The 14,446-nt window shown below is 51.5% G+C and overlaps 1 protein-coding gene across 1 annotated transcript in view; it reads right to left on the reverse strand.

Moving 5' to 3' along the window:
• Positions 1 to 14,446, reverse strand: part of GPI (glucose-6-phosphate isomerase) — a 52,606-nt gene that overhangs the window by 3,416 nt on the left and 34,744 nt on the right. The window contains exons 11-15 of the mRNA XM_011982322.1: positions 4,172 to 4,232; positions 3,724 to 3,767; positions 3,427 to 3,579; positions 1,090 to 1,219; positions 829 to 941 (exon numbers count right to left, since the gene is read on the reverse strand). Coding sequence (XP_011837712.1) covers positions 829 to 941; positions 1,090 to 1,219; positions 3,427 to 3,579; positions 3,724 to 3,767; positions 4,172 to 4,232 — 501 coding nt within the window. The remainder of the gene's footprint in view (positions 1 to 828; positions 942 to 1,089; positions 1,220 to 3,426; positions 3,580 to 3,723; positions 3,768 to 4,171; positions 4,233 to 14,446) is intronic.

Consider the following 14,446-nt stretch of genomic DNA (forward strand, 5'->3'; position numbering starts at 1 on the left):
ATGTCTACTTCTTTCTATATAGACACAGTAACAGTCTGATCTTTCTTTTCCCCACAGAAGGTAAACAAGTCAGTCAGAGAGATGCAACAGAAGTGGCAAGCCAGAATCAAAGCTTCAGAAGGATTTAACCTGCCATTGCTGGCTCTGCAGTGAAGAGGCCCACAAGCTAGGGAATGCAGGTGACCTTGAGAATCTGAGAAGGACCTTCAGCCCACAGCAAGAAGTTGGACTTCAGTTCCACAAACATACAGAAATGAATTCTGCCAACCACCTGGCAAGCACAGAAAAGGCCTTCCCCCTAAAGTCTCCAGAAAGAAACACAGTCCTGATGACACCTTGATTTCAGCCTGCAAGACTCTAAGCAGAGATACAGCAGGGCCTGCTGGACATCTGAGCTTCAGAAACTCTTGAGATAGGTCAGGTGCGTTGGCTCATGCCTATAATCCCAGCACTTAGGGAGGCTGAGGCAGGTGGATCACTTGAGGTCATGAGTTCAAGACCAGCCTGGCCAACACAGTGAAACCTTCTACCAAAAATATAAAAATTAGCAGGCCGTGGTGGTGAGTGCCTATAGTCCCACCTACTTGGGAGGCTGAGGCGTAAGAATCACCTGAGGCTGGGAGGGGGAAGGTTGCAGTAAGCCAAGATCGCGCCACTGCACTCCAGCCTGGGCAACACAGCAAGACTCTGTCCCTACTCCCCATCCTCAAAAAAAGAGTGTTGTTTTAAGCCTCCATGTTTGTTGTAATTTGTTATGGCAGGAATAGAAAACTAACGTGATTGTTAACCAATGCATCAGGTTTCCAGAGGTCTGGGTGCAATGTGAGCCAGACCCTCCAGATGGGGCCAGATGGGGGCTCTTACCTTGTGATGCAAACCCTTCCGTATGGGGTGCTGGGTCTGGACCGGGATGAGGAAGTCACAGGGTATCATCTTGGTGCCTGTGAAGGGCACTGTGGTCACCCACATGACCCCAGCCCATGGGAGCTAGCCATACAGCCTAGAGGAGGGAACGAACCAAAGGAAAAAACCCCTCCGGAAAAACCCTTCCCCCCCCAAACCCAACCCGCCCAAGCCACACGGGCCTACCTTGGTGGATGAGCTGGTAAAAAGCATGCTGGCCATTGGTCCCAGGCTCCCCCCACACAATAGGGCCTGTCTGGTGGTCCACACGGGTGCCAGATTTGGTGATGTATTTCCCATTGGACTCCATGTCGCCCTGGAAAAGGAACAGAAACCCAGCCCTTGGCAAAATGAAAGAACATTTAAAAAGAAAGAAAGAAGCCGGGCGCAGTGGCTCAAGCCTGTAATTCCAGCACTTTGGGAGGCCGAGGCAGGCGGATCACCTGAAGTTGGGAGTTTGAGACCAGCCTGACCAACACGGAGAAACCCTGTCTCTACTAAAAATACAAAATTAGCCAGGTGTGATGGTGCATGCCTATAATCCCAGCTACTTGGGAGGCTTAGGCAGGACAATCACTTGAACACGGGAGGCAGAGGTTGTGGTGAGCCGAGATCTCGCCACTGCACTCCAGCCTGGGCAACAAGAGCAAAACTCCATCTCAAAAAAAAAAAACAGAAAAAGAAAAGAAAAAAAAACAAACCCAACCCTCTACCTGCAAATCTTGATCCTTCACACACTGTACCCAAATCCTGCTCCTTCCTGCACCACGCCCAAGTTCTGCCCAGATGCTCCAGACAGACCCACCCTGCCCTGGCCCCATGAGGCGGACCCGCACCCGTGTCCACAGGCACGATCCCCTTCCTCCCCACACCCGTGAGGACACAGCCTCCCAACCTTTCCAGCTTAGGCCACGGTGCAAGAAGGACTCATGCCCAGGAAAAGGTGGGTCTGGAGGTCAGGCAAGGACCTCCCTAAAGACAAAATCAGTCACAAAATCAACTCATTTCTTAAGGGAGAACAGGCTGGGGTCCAGAGGGCACAGCTTTTTTTTTTTCCCCCAAGAGACAGAGTCTCACTCTGTCACACAGGCTAGAGTACAGTGATAGAATCGTAGCTCACTGAAGCGTCGACCTCTTGGGCTCAAGCAAACCTCTTGCCTCAGCCTCCAAAGTAGCTGGGACTACAGGTGCCGCACCACCATGCCCAGCTATTGTTAGTTTTTGTGGGTTTTTTTGGTAGAGACCAGGTCTCGCTATGTTGCCCAGGCTGGTCTTGAACTCCTGGCCTCAAGCAATGCCCCCCCCAGCCTCCCAAGGTGCTGGGATTGCAGGCATCAGCCACCACGCCCGGCTTAGAGTACAGCCTTTGAGGGCTGTCACCTCAACTAGACGCTAGGCTTTGGGTACCCACCTGGGCCCTGGTCATGGCAACCCTCACCAAGGCAGCTGGGATTTGGGGAACCTTGGCCTCTCCTTCAACCACAGGATTTGCTTCCAGGTGTTGGTGAAGCCTTCTGTACCTGCCCAAAGCAACTCAAGAGCTGCTGGACAGGGACCGGCTTTGTACTAAACAAAAGCAAGGACAGGGTCGGGCATGGTGGCTCATGCCTGTAATCCCAGCACTTTGGGAGGCCAAGGCAGGTGGATCGCTTGAGGCCAGGAGTTCGAAACCAGCCTGGGCAACATAGTGAAACCCCATCTCCACTAAAAACACAAAAATTAGCCAGGCATGGTGGTGCATGCCTGTTACTTGGGAGGCTGAGGCACAGGAATCGCTTGAACTCAGGAAGCGGAGGTTGCAGTGAGCCAAGATCGCGCCACTGCACTCCTGCCTGGGCGACAGAATGAGAATCTGTTCAAAACAAAAAAAGCAGGGACAGGTGTGGAAAAGCTTTCTGGGACATAATGTGACTAGGAAAGGGGCTGCTAAGCCTCTTGGGGGCTCTGGAGATCCCAAGGGAGAAGAGGACCACGTAGTCCAAAGAGGCTACCACAGACTAGATAGAGACTTGCTTTTCTGGAGACATAAAGGCACTATGGGCTACAAGGGATTCCAGCTTGCGGCCCCACCCTACGGCCAAATCCCACCTCCTCTAACATGGACAGACCCAGATCCTCGTAACTGTACTAGATCCTGCCTCCTCAGATATTAATGGACCTAGGACCTCATACCAGGGATAGATCCTACGTCCTCAGACACTATGTTGGGCATGCATAGTGATGTGCAAGAAAGAAGTGACCCCAGCTGAGAAACATCCCCTGAGCCAAGCCAGGACCTCCCTAGCCAGGGCGACATGATCACCAGTCATGCCCCTCCCATGGTGGTCAAACTCAGATGACACTCAAATGGAACCAACCTCAGTTACAAAGATTCATCCTGAGACAAGGAGCACAGGTGGACCTTGGCCAGGCCCAAGGGCAATGGGGCAAAGAGCTCCTGGAGGAGCTGAAACCCAGGTTCCTGGGCCTCCCAGACCCCCCACAGGCCCTGCTGACTCCAAGGCCTGGTCTGGCAGCTGGTACCTGCTGGAAGTACGCAGCAAAGCGGTGCAGGTACTGGTCATAGGGCAGCATGGCATGCGTCTCACACCCAAAGCAGTTGATGTACCAGATACCCAGCAGAGCCAGCAGGACAGGGGCGTTCTTCTCCAGGGGCGTCGTGCGGAAGTGCTGGTCCTGAAACAGGAGCAGGGTGAGTGGAAGCTGAGCAGCTGCACGGGGAGGGGGAGGGACAGGACAGTGGGGGAGAAAGGGGAGGGACCAGGACCAACACACACGCCTCTGGCCAGCACTTGGCAGAGAACCAGCCTCAGCACTCACCATCCAGTGAGCCCCCGAGAGCAGCTGCTCAAAGTTGTCAAAACCTGTGACACAAAAGCAGAGTCAACAGAAGTAGCCACACCCTGCGTCCTGTGGGCAGTGGGCACAGCTCCTTCTGCAACCAAGGAAGGCTGCATGGAGAGCCAGAAGACACGACACGGGAGGACTCAGGCCTAGACAAAGCCCCTCCAGTGAGAGGTGGCCCTGAGTGCAGGGATCTGACTCTGCCTAGGATAGGAGAGAAACAGGACTGCAGGTGTGAGGGGCAGAGACGGGGGCTGACCCGCACACCCAAAAAAACCCAGACCTTCCTTATGGACATGAAATAAATATCCCAGCCAGCTGCACAGAGGCCAGCAGCCTGTGAGGACAGCATGATGTTCAGGGACACGAGCCCCCTACCCTGTCTCCCACAGGGGCTACAAGACACAGAAACATACACACTCACCCACGTGCAGGGCAATGGAGAGTCCGATGGCTGACCACAGCGAGTAGCGTCCTCCCACCCACTAGGAGAGACAGGACAAGGTGCTGAGGGAGGGCCGGCACACCCCGCCCCCCACCTCCTGCCGGAAACCCTGTCCCTGGTCTTGCACAGGGGCATCTTGGAGGGCCCTGGCCCAACCCACCTCCAGGAAGCAAGGCAGCAGCAGGCAGGCGCTGGCAACACACGGGAAGACCAACAGGGCAGACTACACGTGGAACTGACCACAGCCACAAGACAAACTGAAGAGCTTACCGGGGTCTTCCCTGAGATGTTGGGCCCTGTCTCTGCAGACACCAGCAGACCCAGGGCCTCATACCTGTGCCAGGGCCCACCTCCTCAGACACGGACAGACCCCGGGCCTCATACCTGTGCCAGGACCCACCTCCTCAGACACGGACAGACCCCGGGCCTCATACCTGTCACAGGTCCCACCTCCTCAGACACGAACAGACCCAGATCCTCATACTCATACCAGATCCTACCTCCTCAGATATGGACAGACCCAGGGTCTCATATCTGTGCCCAGCCTCACCTCCCCAGACACTGGCAGACCCAAGGCCTCATACCTGCACACAGCTTCAACTCTTTAGACATGGACAGACCCAGATGCTCATGCCTGTGCCAGATCCTACCTCCTCAGACATTGAAAGACCCAGATCCTCATACCTATATGAGATCCTACCTCCTCAGACATTGAAAGACCCAGATCCTCATACCTGTATAAGATCCTACCTCCTCAAATACTGACAGACCCAGATCCTCATACCAGGGCCAGATCCAACCTCTTCAGACACTTAAAGAGACCCAGGTCCTAATACCTGTATCAGATGCTACTTCCTCAGACATAGACCCAAATCCTAATACCTGTATCAGATCCTACCTCCTCAGATACAGAGACACGCAGATCCTCATGCCTATATCAGATTCCTACCTGCTCAGATACAGAGACATGCAGATCCTCACACCTGTATCAGATTCCTACCTCCTCAGATACAGGGACATGCAGATCCTCACACCTCTATGAGATCCTACCTCCTCAGATACAGAGACATGCAGATTCTCACACCTGTATCAGATTCTGAACTCCTCAGATACAGAGACATGCAGATTCTCACACCTGTATCAGATTCCGAACTCCTCAGATGCTGACACACACAGATCCTCATACCTGTACCAGATTCCTACCTCTTCAGATATTGACAGACTCAGATCCTCATAACGGGTCAGATCCTACCTCCTCAGATGTGAGCAGACTCAGATCCTCACACCTGTACCAGATCCTGCCTCTTTAGCCATGGACAAACCCAGATCCTCACACCTACACCATATCCTACCTCCACAGACACTGCAATACTCAAATAGTCATGCCTGTACGAGGTCATCCTCCTGAGACAGAGACAGACCCAAATCCTCAAACCTGTACCAGATTCCTACCTCCTCGGATACTGACAGACCCCGATCCTCATACTGGTACCAGATCCTACCTCCTCAGACATGGACAGACCCAGATCCTCATACCAGGGCCAAAGCCTACCTCCTCAGATACTGACAGATCCAGATCCTCATAGCAGGACCAGACCTTACCATCTCTCACACTGACAGACCCAGATCCTTACATGTGCACCAGATCCTCCCTCCTCAGAAATGAACAGACCAAGATCCTCATACTCATGCCAGATCCTACCTCCTAAGATATGGACAGACCCAGATCCTACCTCCTCAGACTTGGGGAGACCCAGATCCTCATACCAGGGCAAGGTCCTACCTCCTCAGACATTGACAGACCCAGATCCTCATGCCTGTAACAGATTCCTACCTCCTCAGATACTGAAAGACTCAGATCCTCAAAAAAGGGCCAGATCCTACCTTCTCAGACACTGAAAGACCCAGATCTTTACATCTGCGCCAGATCCTACCTCCTTAGACAGGGACAGACCCAGATCCTATTTCCTCAGGCATGGAGAAACCCAGATCCTCATACCAGGGCCAGGTCCTACCTCCCCAAACACTGACAGACCCAGATCCTCAAGCCTGCAAGATTCCTACCTCCTCAGACATGAAGAGACTCAGATCCTCATACCTGCAGCAGACTACTATCTCTTCAGATACTGACAGACCCAGAACCTCATACCAGTACCAGATCCTACCTCCTCAGACATGGAGAGACTCAGATCCTCATACTGGTACCAGATCCTACCTCCTCAGATATGGACACACCTAGAGCCTCATATCTGTGCCCAGCCTCACTTCCTTAGACACTGGCAGAACCAAGGCCTCATACCTGCACACAGCTCCAACTCTTTAGACACAGACAGACCCAGATGCTCACACCTGTGCCATATCCTACCTCCTCAGATATTGAAAGACTCAGATCCTCATACCTGTATGAGATCCTACCTCCTCAGATATTGAGAGACCCAGATCCTCATACCAGGGCCAGATGCTACCTCCTCAGATACTAACATACCCAGATACTCATACCAGGGCCAGATCCTACCTTCCACAACACTGACAGACCAAGATCCTTATATGTGCACCAGATCCTACCTTCTCAGACATGGAGAGACCCAGATCCTCATACCAGGGCCAGGTCCTACCTCCTCAGACACTGACAGACCCAGATCCCCATGCCTGTAACAGATTCCTACATCCTCAGAAATGGAGAGACCCAATACTCATACCTGTACCAAATTCCTACCTCCTTGGACATTGAAAGATGTCTGGACAGACCCATAATGACGACATGAACAGACCCAGATCCTTGTAGCTGTACCAGATTCCTACCTTCTCACACATGGAGAGACTCAGATCCTCCTACCTGTACCAGATCCTAATACCAAGACCAGATCCTACCTTCTGAAACATGGAAAGACCCAGATCCTTATGTCTGAGCCAGATCCTCCCTCTGCAGACATGAAGAGACCCAGATCCTCATACTCATGCCAGATCCTACCTCCTCAGACATGGACAGACCCAGAACCTACTTCCTCAGACTTGGAGAGACCAAGAACCTCATACCAGGGCTAGGTCCTACCTCCTCACACATGAACAGACCCAGATCCTCATACCAGGGAGAGATCCTACCTCCTCAGACATGAAGAGACCCAGATCCTCATACCTGTACCAGATTCCTACCTCCTCAGATATTGAAAGACCCAGATCCTCAAACTAGGGCCAGATCCTACCTTCTCAGACATGAAGAGACCCAGTTCCTCATACCTGTACCAGATTCCTACCTCCTCAGACATGGACAGACCCAGATCCTCTCACCTGTACCAGAACCTACCTCCTAAGACACTGACAGACTCAGATCCTTATACCAGGGCCAGATCCTACCTCCTCAGATACTGACAGATCCAGATCCTTATACCGGCACCCAGACACTATCTCTTCAGACACTGACAGTCCCAGATCCTCAAAATCCTAATGGGACAGATCCTACCTTCTCAGGCATGAACAGACCCCGATCCTTATACCTGCCACAGATCCTACCTCCGCGGACATGAACAGACCCAGATCCTCACTACCTCCTCAGACACGGACAGACTCAGATCCTACCTCCTCAGATATGGAGAGATCCACATCCTCATACCAGAGCCAGGTCCTACCTCCTCAGACAGTGAAAGACGCAGATTCTCATATATGTACCAGATTCCTACCGCCTCCAACACTGACAGACCCAGATCCTTATACCAGGGCCAGATCTTATCTCCTCACACATTGACAGACCCAGATCCTCATGCCTGTAACAGATTCCTATCTCCACAGACATATAGAGACCCCGATCTTCATACCTGTACCAGATTCCTACCTCTTCAGATATTGAAAGACCCAGATCCTTATACCAGGGCCAGATCCTACCTTTTCAGACACTGATAGACCCAAATCCTTCTATTTGTGCCACATCCTACCTCCTCAGACATGGACAGACCCAGATCCTAATACCCACACCAAATCCTACCTCCTCAGACATGATCCTACCTAAACAGACCCAGATCCTTGTATCTGTACCAGATTCCTACCTTCTCACACATGGAGAGACCCAGATCCTCATACTTGTACCAGATCCTACCTCCTCAGAGATGGACAGACCCAGATCCTTACATCTGTATCAGATCCTACCTCCAGACACGGACAGACCCAAATCCTAACACCTGTACCAGATCCTGCCTTCTCAGACATTGACAGACACAGATCCTCATGCAAGGGCCAGATCCTGCCTCCTCAGATACTGGCAGTCCCAGATCGTCATAAGCCTCATACCAGGGCCAGATCCTACCTTCTCAGACATGGACAGACCCAGATCCTCATACCAGGGCCAGATCCTACCTTCTCAGACATGGACAGACCCAGATCCTCATACCAGGGCCAGATCCTGCTTCCTCAGACACTGACAGTCCCAGATCCTCATACCTGTACCAGACTCCTCAGACATAGACAGAACCAGATCTTCACACCTGTACTAGATCCGTACCTCCTCAGATACTGACAGACCCAGATCCTCATACCAGGGCCAGATCCTACCTCCTCAGATACTGACAGACTCAGATCCTCATAATCTTACTGGGCCAGATCCTACCTTCTCAGACATGAACAGACCCAGATCCTCATACCTGTAACAGATCCAACCTCCTCAGACACGGAAAGACCCAGATCCTCATACCAATAGCAGATTCCTACCTCCTCAGATATTGAAAGACCCAGATCCTCATACCAGGGCCAGATCGTACCTTCTCAGACATTGAAAGACCCAGATCCTTATACCTGCTCCAGATCCTACCTCCGCAGACATGGACAGATCCAGATCCTCATACTCATGCCAGAGCCAGCCTCCTCAGACACGGGCACATCCAGATCCTACTCCTCAGACATGGAGAGACCCAGATCCTCATACCAGGGCCAGGTCCTACCTCCTCAGACATTGACAGATGCAGATCCTCATACGTGTACCAGATTTCTACCTCCTCAAACACTGACAGACCCAGATTGTCATATCAGGAAGAGATCTTACCTCCTCACACATTGACAGACCCAGATCTTCATGCCTGTAACAGACTCCTACCTCCTCAGTTGTGAGGAGACCCAGATCTTCATACCTGTACCAGATTCCTACCTCCTCAGATATTGAAAGACCCAGATCCCCAAACTAGGGCCAGATGCTACATTCTCAAGACATTGATAGACCCAGATCCCTATAATTGCACCGTCCTACCTCCTGAGACATGAACAGACCCAGATCCTTATATCTGTGCCAGATCTTACCTCCTCAGACATGGACAGACCCAGATCCTCATACCTGTACCAGATCATACCTCCTCAGAAATTGACAGACTCAGATACTCATATCAGGGCCAGATCCTACCTCCTCAGATACTGACAGATACAGATCCTTATACCCGCACCCAGATACTACCTCTTCAGATACTGACAGACCCAGATCCTCAAAATCCTAATGGGCCAGATCCTACCATCTCAGACATGAACAGACCCAGATCCTCATAACAGGGCCAGATCCTAACTCCTGACACTGACTGACCCAAATCCTCACACCAGGGCCAAATCCTACCTCCTCAGACACTGACAGACCCAGATCCTCATACCTGTACCACAGTCAATCTTCTCAGACATGGAGAGATCCAGATCCTCATACCTGTACTAGATTCCTACCTCCTTAGATATTAATAGACCCAGATCCTCACACCAAGGCCAGAGCCTACCTTCGCAGACATTAAAAGACCCAGATGCTTGTATCTGCACCAAATCCTACCTCCACAGACATGGACAGAGCCAGATCCTCATACTCAGGCCAGATCCTACCTCCTAAGACATGGACAGACCCAGATCCTACCTCCACAGACATGAAGAGACCCAGATCCTCATACCAGGGCCAGGTCCTACCTCCTCAGACATGGGCAGACCAAGATCCTAATACGTGTACCAAATCCTACCTCCTCAGACATAAACAGACCCAGATCCTCACACCTGTACCAGATCCTACCTCCTCAGACATTTACAGACTCGGATCCTCATACCAGGGCCAGATCCTACCTCCTCAGATACTGAGAGATCCAGATCCTTATACCAGCATCCAGATCCTACCTCATCGGATACTGAGAGACCCAGATGCTTGTAATCCTCATATCAGAGTCAGATCCTACCTTCTCAGACATGAACAGACCCCGATCCTCATACTGGGGCCAGATCCTACCTCCTTAGACAATGACAGACCCAGATTCTCATACCTGTACCTGCACCCAGATCCTGCCTCCTCAGATACTGACAGACCCAAATCCTCATAAGCCTCATACCAGGGCCAGATCCTACCTTCTCAGACATGGGCAGACCCAGATCCCCATACCAGGGCCAGATCCTACCTCCTCAGATATAGACAGACCCAGATCTTCACACCTGTACCAGATCCTACCTCCTTGGACATAGACAGACCCAGATCTTCACACCTGTACCAGATCCTACCTCCTTGGACATAGGCAGACCCAGATCCTCATACCTGTACCAGATGCTACTTCCTCAGAGATGGAGAGACCCAGATCCTCATACCTGTACTAGATTCGTACCTACTCAGATATTGACAGACCCAAATCCTCATACCAAGGCCAGATCCTACCTTCTCAGACACTGAAAGACCCAGATCCTTATATCTGCACCAGATCCTATCTCCGCAGACACCACAAGACATGGACAGACCCAGATCCTACCTTCTCAAACATGAAGAGACCCAGATCCGCATACCAGGGCCAGGTCCTACCTCCTCAGACATTGACAGACCCAGATCCTCATGCCTGTAAGTTTCCTACCTCCTCAGACATGAAGAGACCCCAGATCCGTATACCAGGGCCAGTTCCTACCTCCTCAGACACTGACAGACCCAGATCCTCATACCTGTACCAGATTCCTACTTCCTCAGATACTGAAAGACCCAGATCCTCAAACGAGGGCCAGATCCTACCTTCTCAGGCATTAAAATACCTAGATCCTGATATCCGTGCCAGATCCGACCTCCTCAGACATGGACAGACCCAGATCCTAATACATGCACCAAATCCTACCTCCTCAGACACGAACACACCCAGATGCTCCTATCTGTACCAGATTCCTAACTCCTCAGACATGGACACACCCAGATCCTCATACCTGTACCAGATGCTACTTCCTGAGACATGGAGAGACCCAGATCTTCATACCTGTACCAGATCCTGCCTCCTCAGACATGGACAGACTCAGATCCTCATACCTGGGCCAGATCCTACCTCCTCAGATACTGACAGATCCAGATCCTTATACCGGCACCCAGATCCTACCCCCGCAGATACTGACCGTACCAGATTCTTATACCTGCACCCAGATCCTACCTCCTCAGATACTGACAGACCCAGATCCTCATAATCCTAATGGGCCAGATCCTACCTTCTCAGACATGGACAGACCCAGATGCCCATACCAGGGCCAGATCCTACCTCCTCAGACACTGACAGACCCAGATTCTCATACCTGTACCAGATTCAACCCCCTCAGAGATGGAGACCCACATCCTCATACCAGGGCCAGATTCCTACCTCCTCAGATACTGACAGACCCAGATCCTTATACCACCAGGGTCAGATCCTACCTTCTTGGACACTGAAAGACCCAGATCCTTATACCTGCTCCAGATCCTACCTCCACAGACATGGACATACCCAGAGCCTCATACTCATGCCAGATCCTACCTCCTCAGTCACGGAGAGACCCAGATCCTACCTCCTCAGACGTGGGGAGACACAGATCATCATACCAGGGCCAGACAGTACTCTTCACACACTGACAGACCCAGATCCTCATGCCTGTAACAGATTCCTCCCTCCTCAGACATGGAGAGACCCAGATCCTCATACCTGTACTAGATTCCTACCTCTTCAAATATTGAAAGACTCAGATCCTCATACCAGTGCCAGATCCTACCTTCTCAGACATAAAAAGACCCAGATCCTTATACTTGCTCCAGATCCTACCTCCTCAGACATGGACAGACCCAGATCCTCACACTTGTACCAGATCCTACCTGTTCAGACACAGAGAGACCCAGATCCTCACACCTGTACCAGATCCTACCTCCTCAGACACTGACAGACCCAGATCCTCATACCTGTACCCGCACCCAGATCCTATCTTCTCAGATACTGACAGACCCAAATCCTCATAAGCCTCATACCAGGGCCAGATCCTACCTTCTCAGACATGGACAGACCCAGATCCTCAAACCTGTATCAGATTCCTACCTCCTCAGACATAGACAGACCCAGATCCTCACACTTGTACCAGATTCTACCTCCAGACATGGAGAGACCCAGATCTTCACACCTGTACCAGATTTGTACCTCCTCCGATATTGAAAGACCCAGATCCTCATACCAAGGCCAGATCCTACCTCCTCAGATACTGACAGTTCCAGATTCTTATACCCGCACCCAGATCCTACCTCCTCAGATACTGACAGTCTCAGATCCTCATCTTCCTATCAGGGCCAGATCCTACCTTCTCAGACATTGAAAGACCCAGATCCTCATATTTATGCCAGATCCTACCTCCTCAGACATGGACAGACCCAGATCCTACCTCTGCAGACATGAAGAGACTCAGTTACGCATACCAGAGCCAGGTCCTACCTCCTCAGACATTGACAGACCCAGATCCTCATGCCTATAACAGATTCCTACCTCCTCAGACATGAAGAGACCCAGATCCGTATACCAGGGCCAGATCCTACCTCCTCAGACTTGACAGACCCAGATCATCATACCTGTACCAGATTCCTACCTCGTCAGATACTGAAAGACCTAGATCCTCAAATGAGGGCCAGATCCTACCTTTTCAGACATTAAAAGACCTAGATCCTTGTATCTGTGCCAGATCCTACCTCCTCAGACATGGACAGACCCAGATCCTAATACATGCACCAAATCCTACCTCCTCAGACACGAACACACCCAGATCCTCCTATCTGTACCAGATTCCTGCCTCAGACACTGACAGATCCAGATCCTTATACCCGCACCCAGATCCTACCTCCGCAGATACTGACCGTACCAGATTCTTATACCTGCACCTAGATCCTACCTCCTCAGATACTGACAGACCCAGATCCTCATAATCCTAATGGGCCAGATCCTACCTTCTCAGACATGGACAGACCCAGATACCCATACCAGGGTCAGATCCTACCTCCTCAGACACTGACAGACCCAGATCCTCAAAACTGTACCAGATTCCACCCCCTCAGAGATGGAGAGATCCACATCCTCATACCAGGGCCAGATTCCTACCTCCTCAGATACTGACAGACCCAGATCCTCATACCAGGGTCAGATCCTACCTTCTCAGACATGGACAGACCCAGATCCTCATACCTGCACCAGATCCTACCTCCTGAGACATGGAAAGACCCAGATCTTCACACCTGTACCAGACCCTACCTCCTCAGCAGATCCTCCTTATACCTGGGCCAGATCCTACCTCCTCAGACACTGACAGATCCAGATCCTCATACCTGTACCAGATTCAACCTCCTCAGAGATGGAGAGACCCACATCCTCATATGAGGGCTGGATTCCTACCTCCTCAGATATTGACAGACCCAGATCCTCATACCAGGGCCGGATCTTACCTTCTCAGACATAGAAAGACCCAGATCCTTATACCTGCTCCAGATCCTGCCTCCACAGACATGGACAGACCCAGATCCTCATACTCATGCCAGATCCTACCTCCTCAGACACGGGCACATCCAGATCCTACCTCCTCAGACACGGGCAGACCCAGATCCTACCTCCTCAGACACGGGCAGACCCAGATCCTACCTCCTCAGACATGGACAGATCCAGATCCTACCTCCTCAGACATGGACAGATCCAGATCTTACCTCTTCACACGTTGACAGACCCAGATCTTCATGCCTATAACAGATTCCTACCTTCTCAGACATGGAGAGACCCAGATCCTCATACCTGTACTAGATTCCTACCTGCGCCAGATCCTACCTCCTCAGACATGGACAGACCCAGATCCTCACACTTGTACCAGATCCTACCTGCTCAGACATAGAGAGACCCAGATCCTCACACCTGTACCAGATCCTACCTCCTCAGACATGGACAGACCCAGATCCTCACACTTGTACCAGATCCTACCTGCTCAGACATAGAGAGACCCAGATCCTCACACTTGTACCAGATCCTACCT

This window comes from Mandrillus leucophaeus, unplaced genomic scaffold, assembly GCF_000951045.1.
Source record: "Mandrillus leucophaeus isolate KB7577 unplaced genomic scaffold, Mleu.le_1.0 Scaffold238, whole genome shotgun sequence".
In the NCBI taxonomy this organism is placed as follows: domain Eukaryota; kingdom Metazoa; phylum Chordata; class Mammalia; order Primates; family Cercopithecidae; genus Mandrillus; species Mandrillus leucophaeus.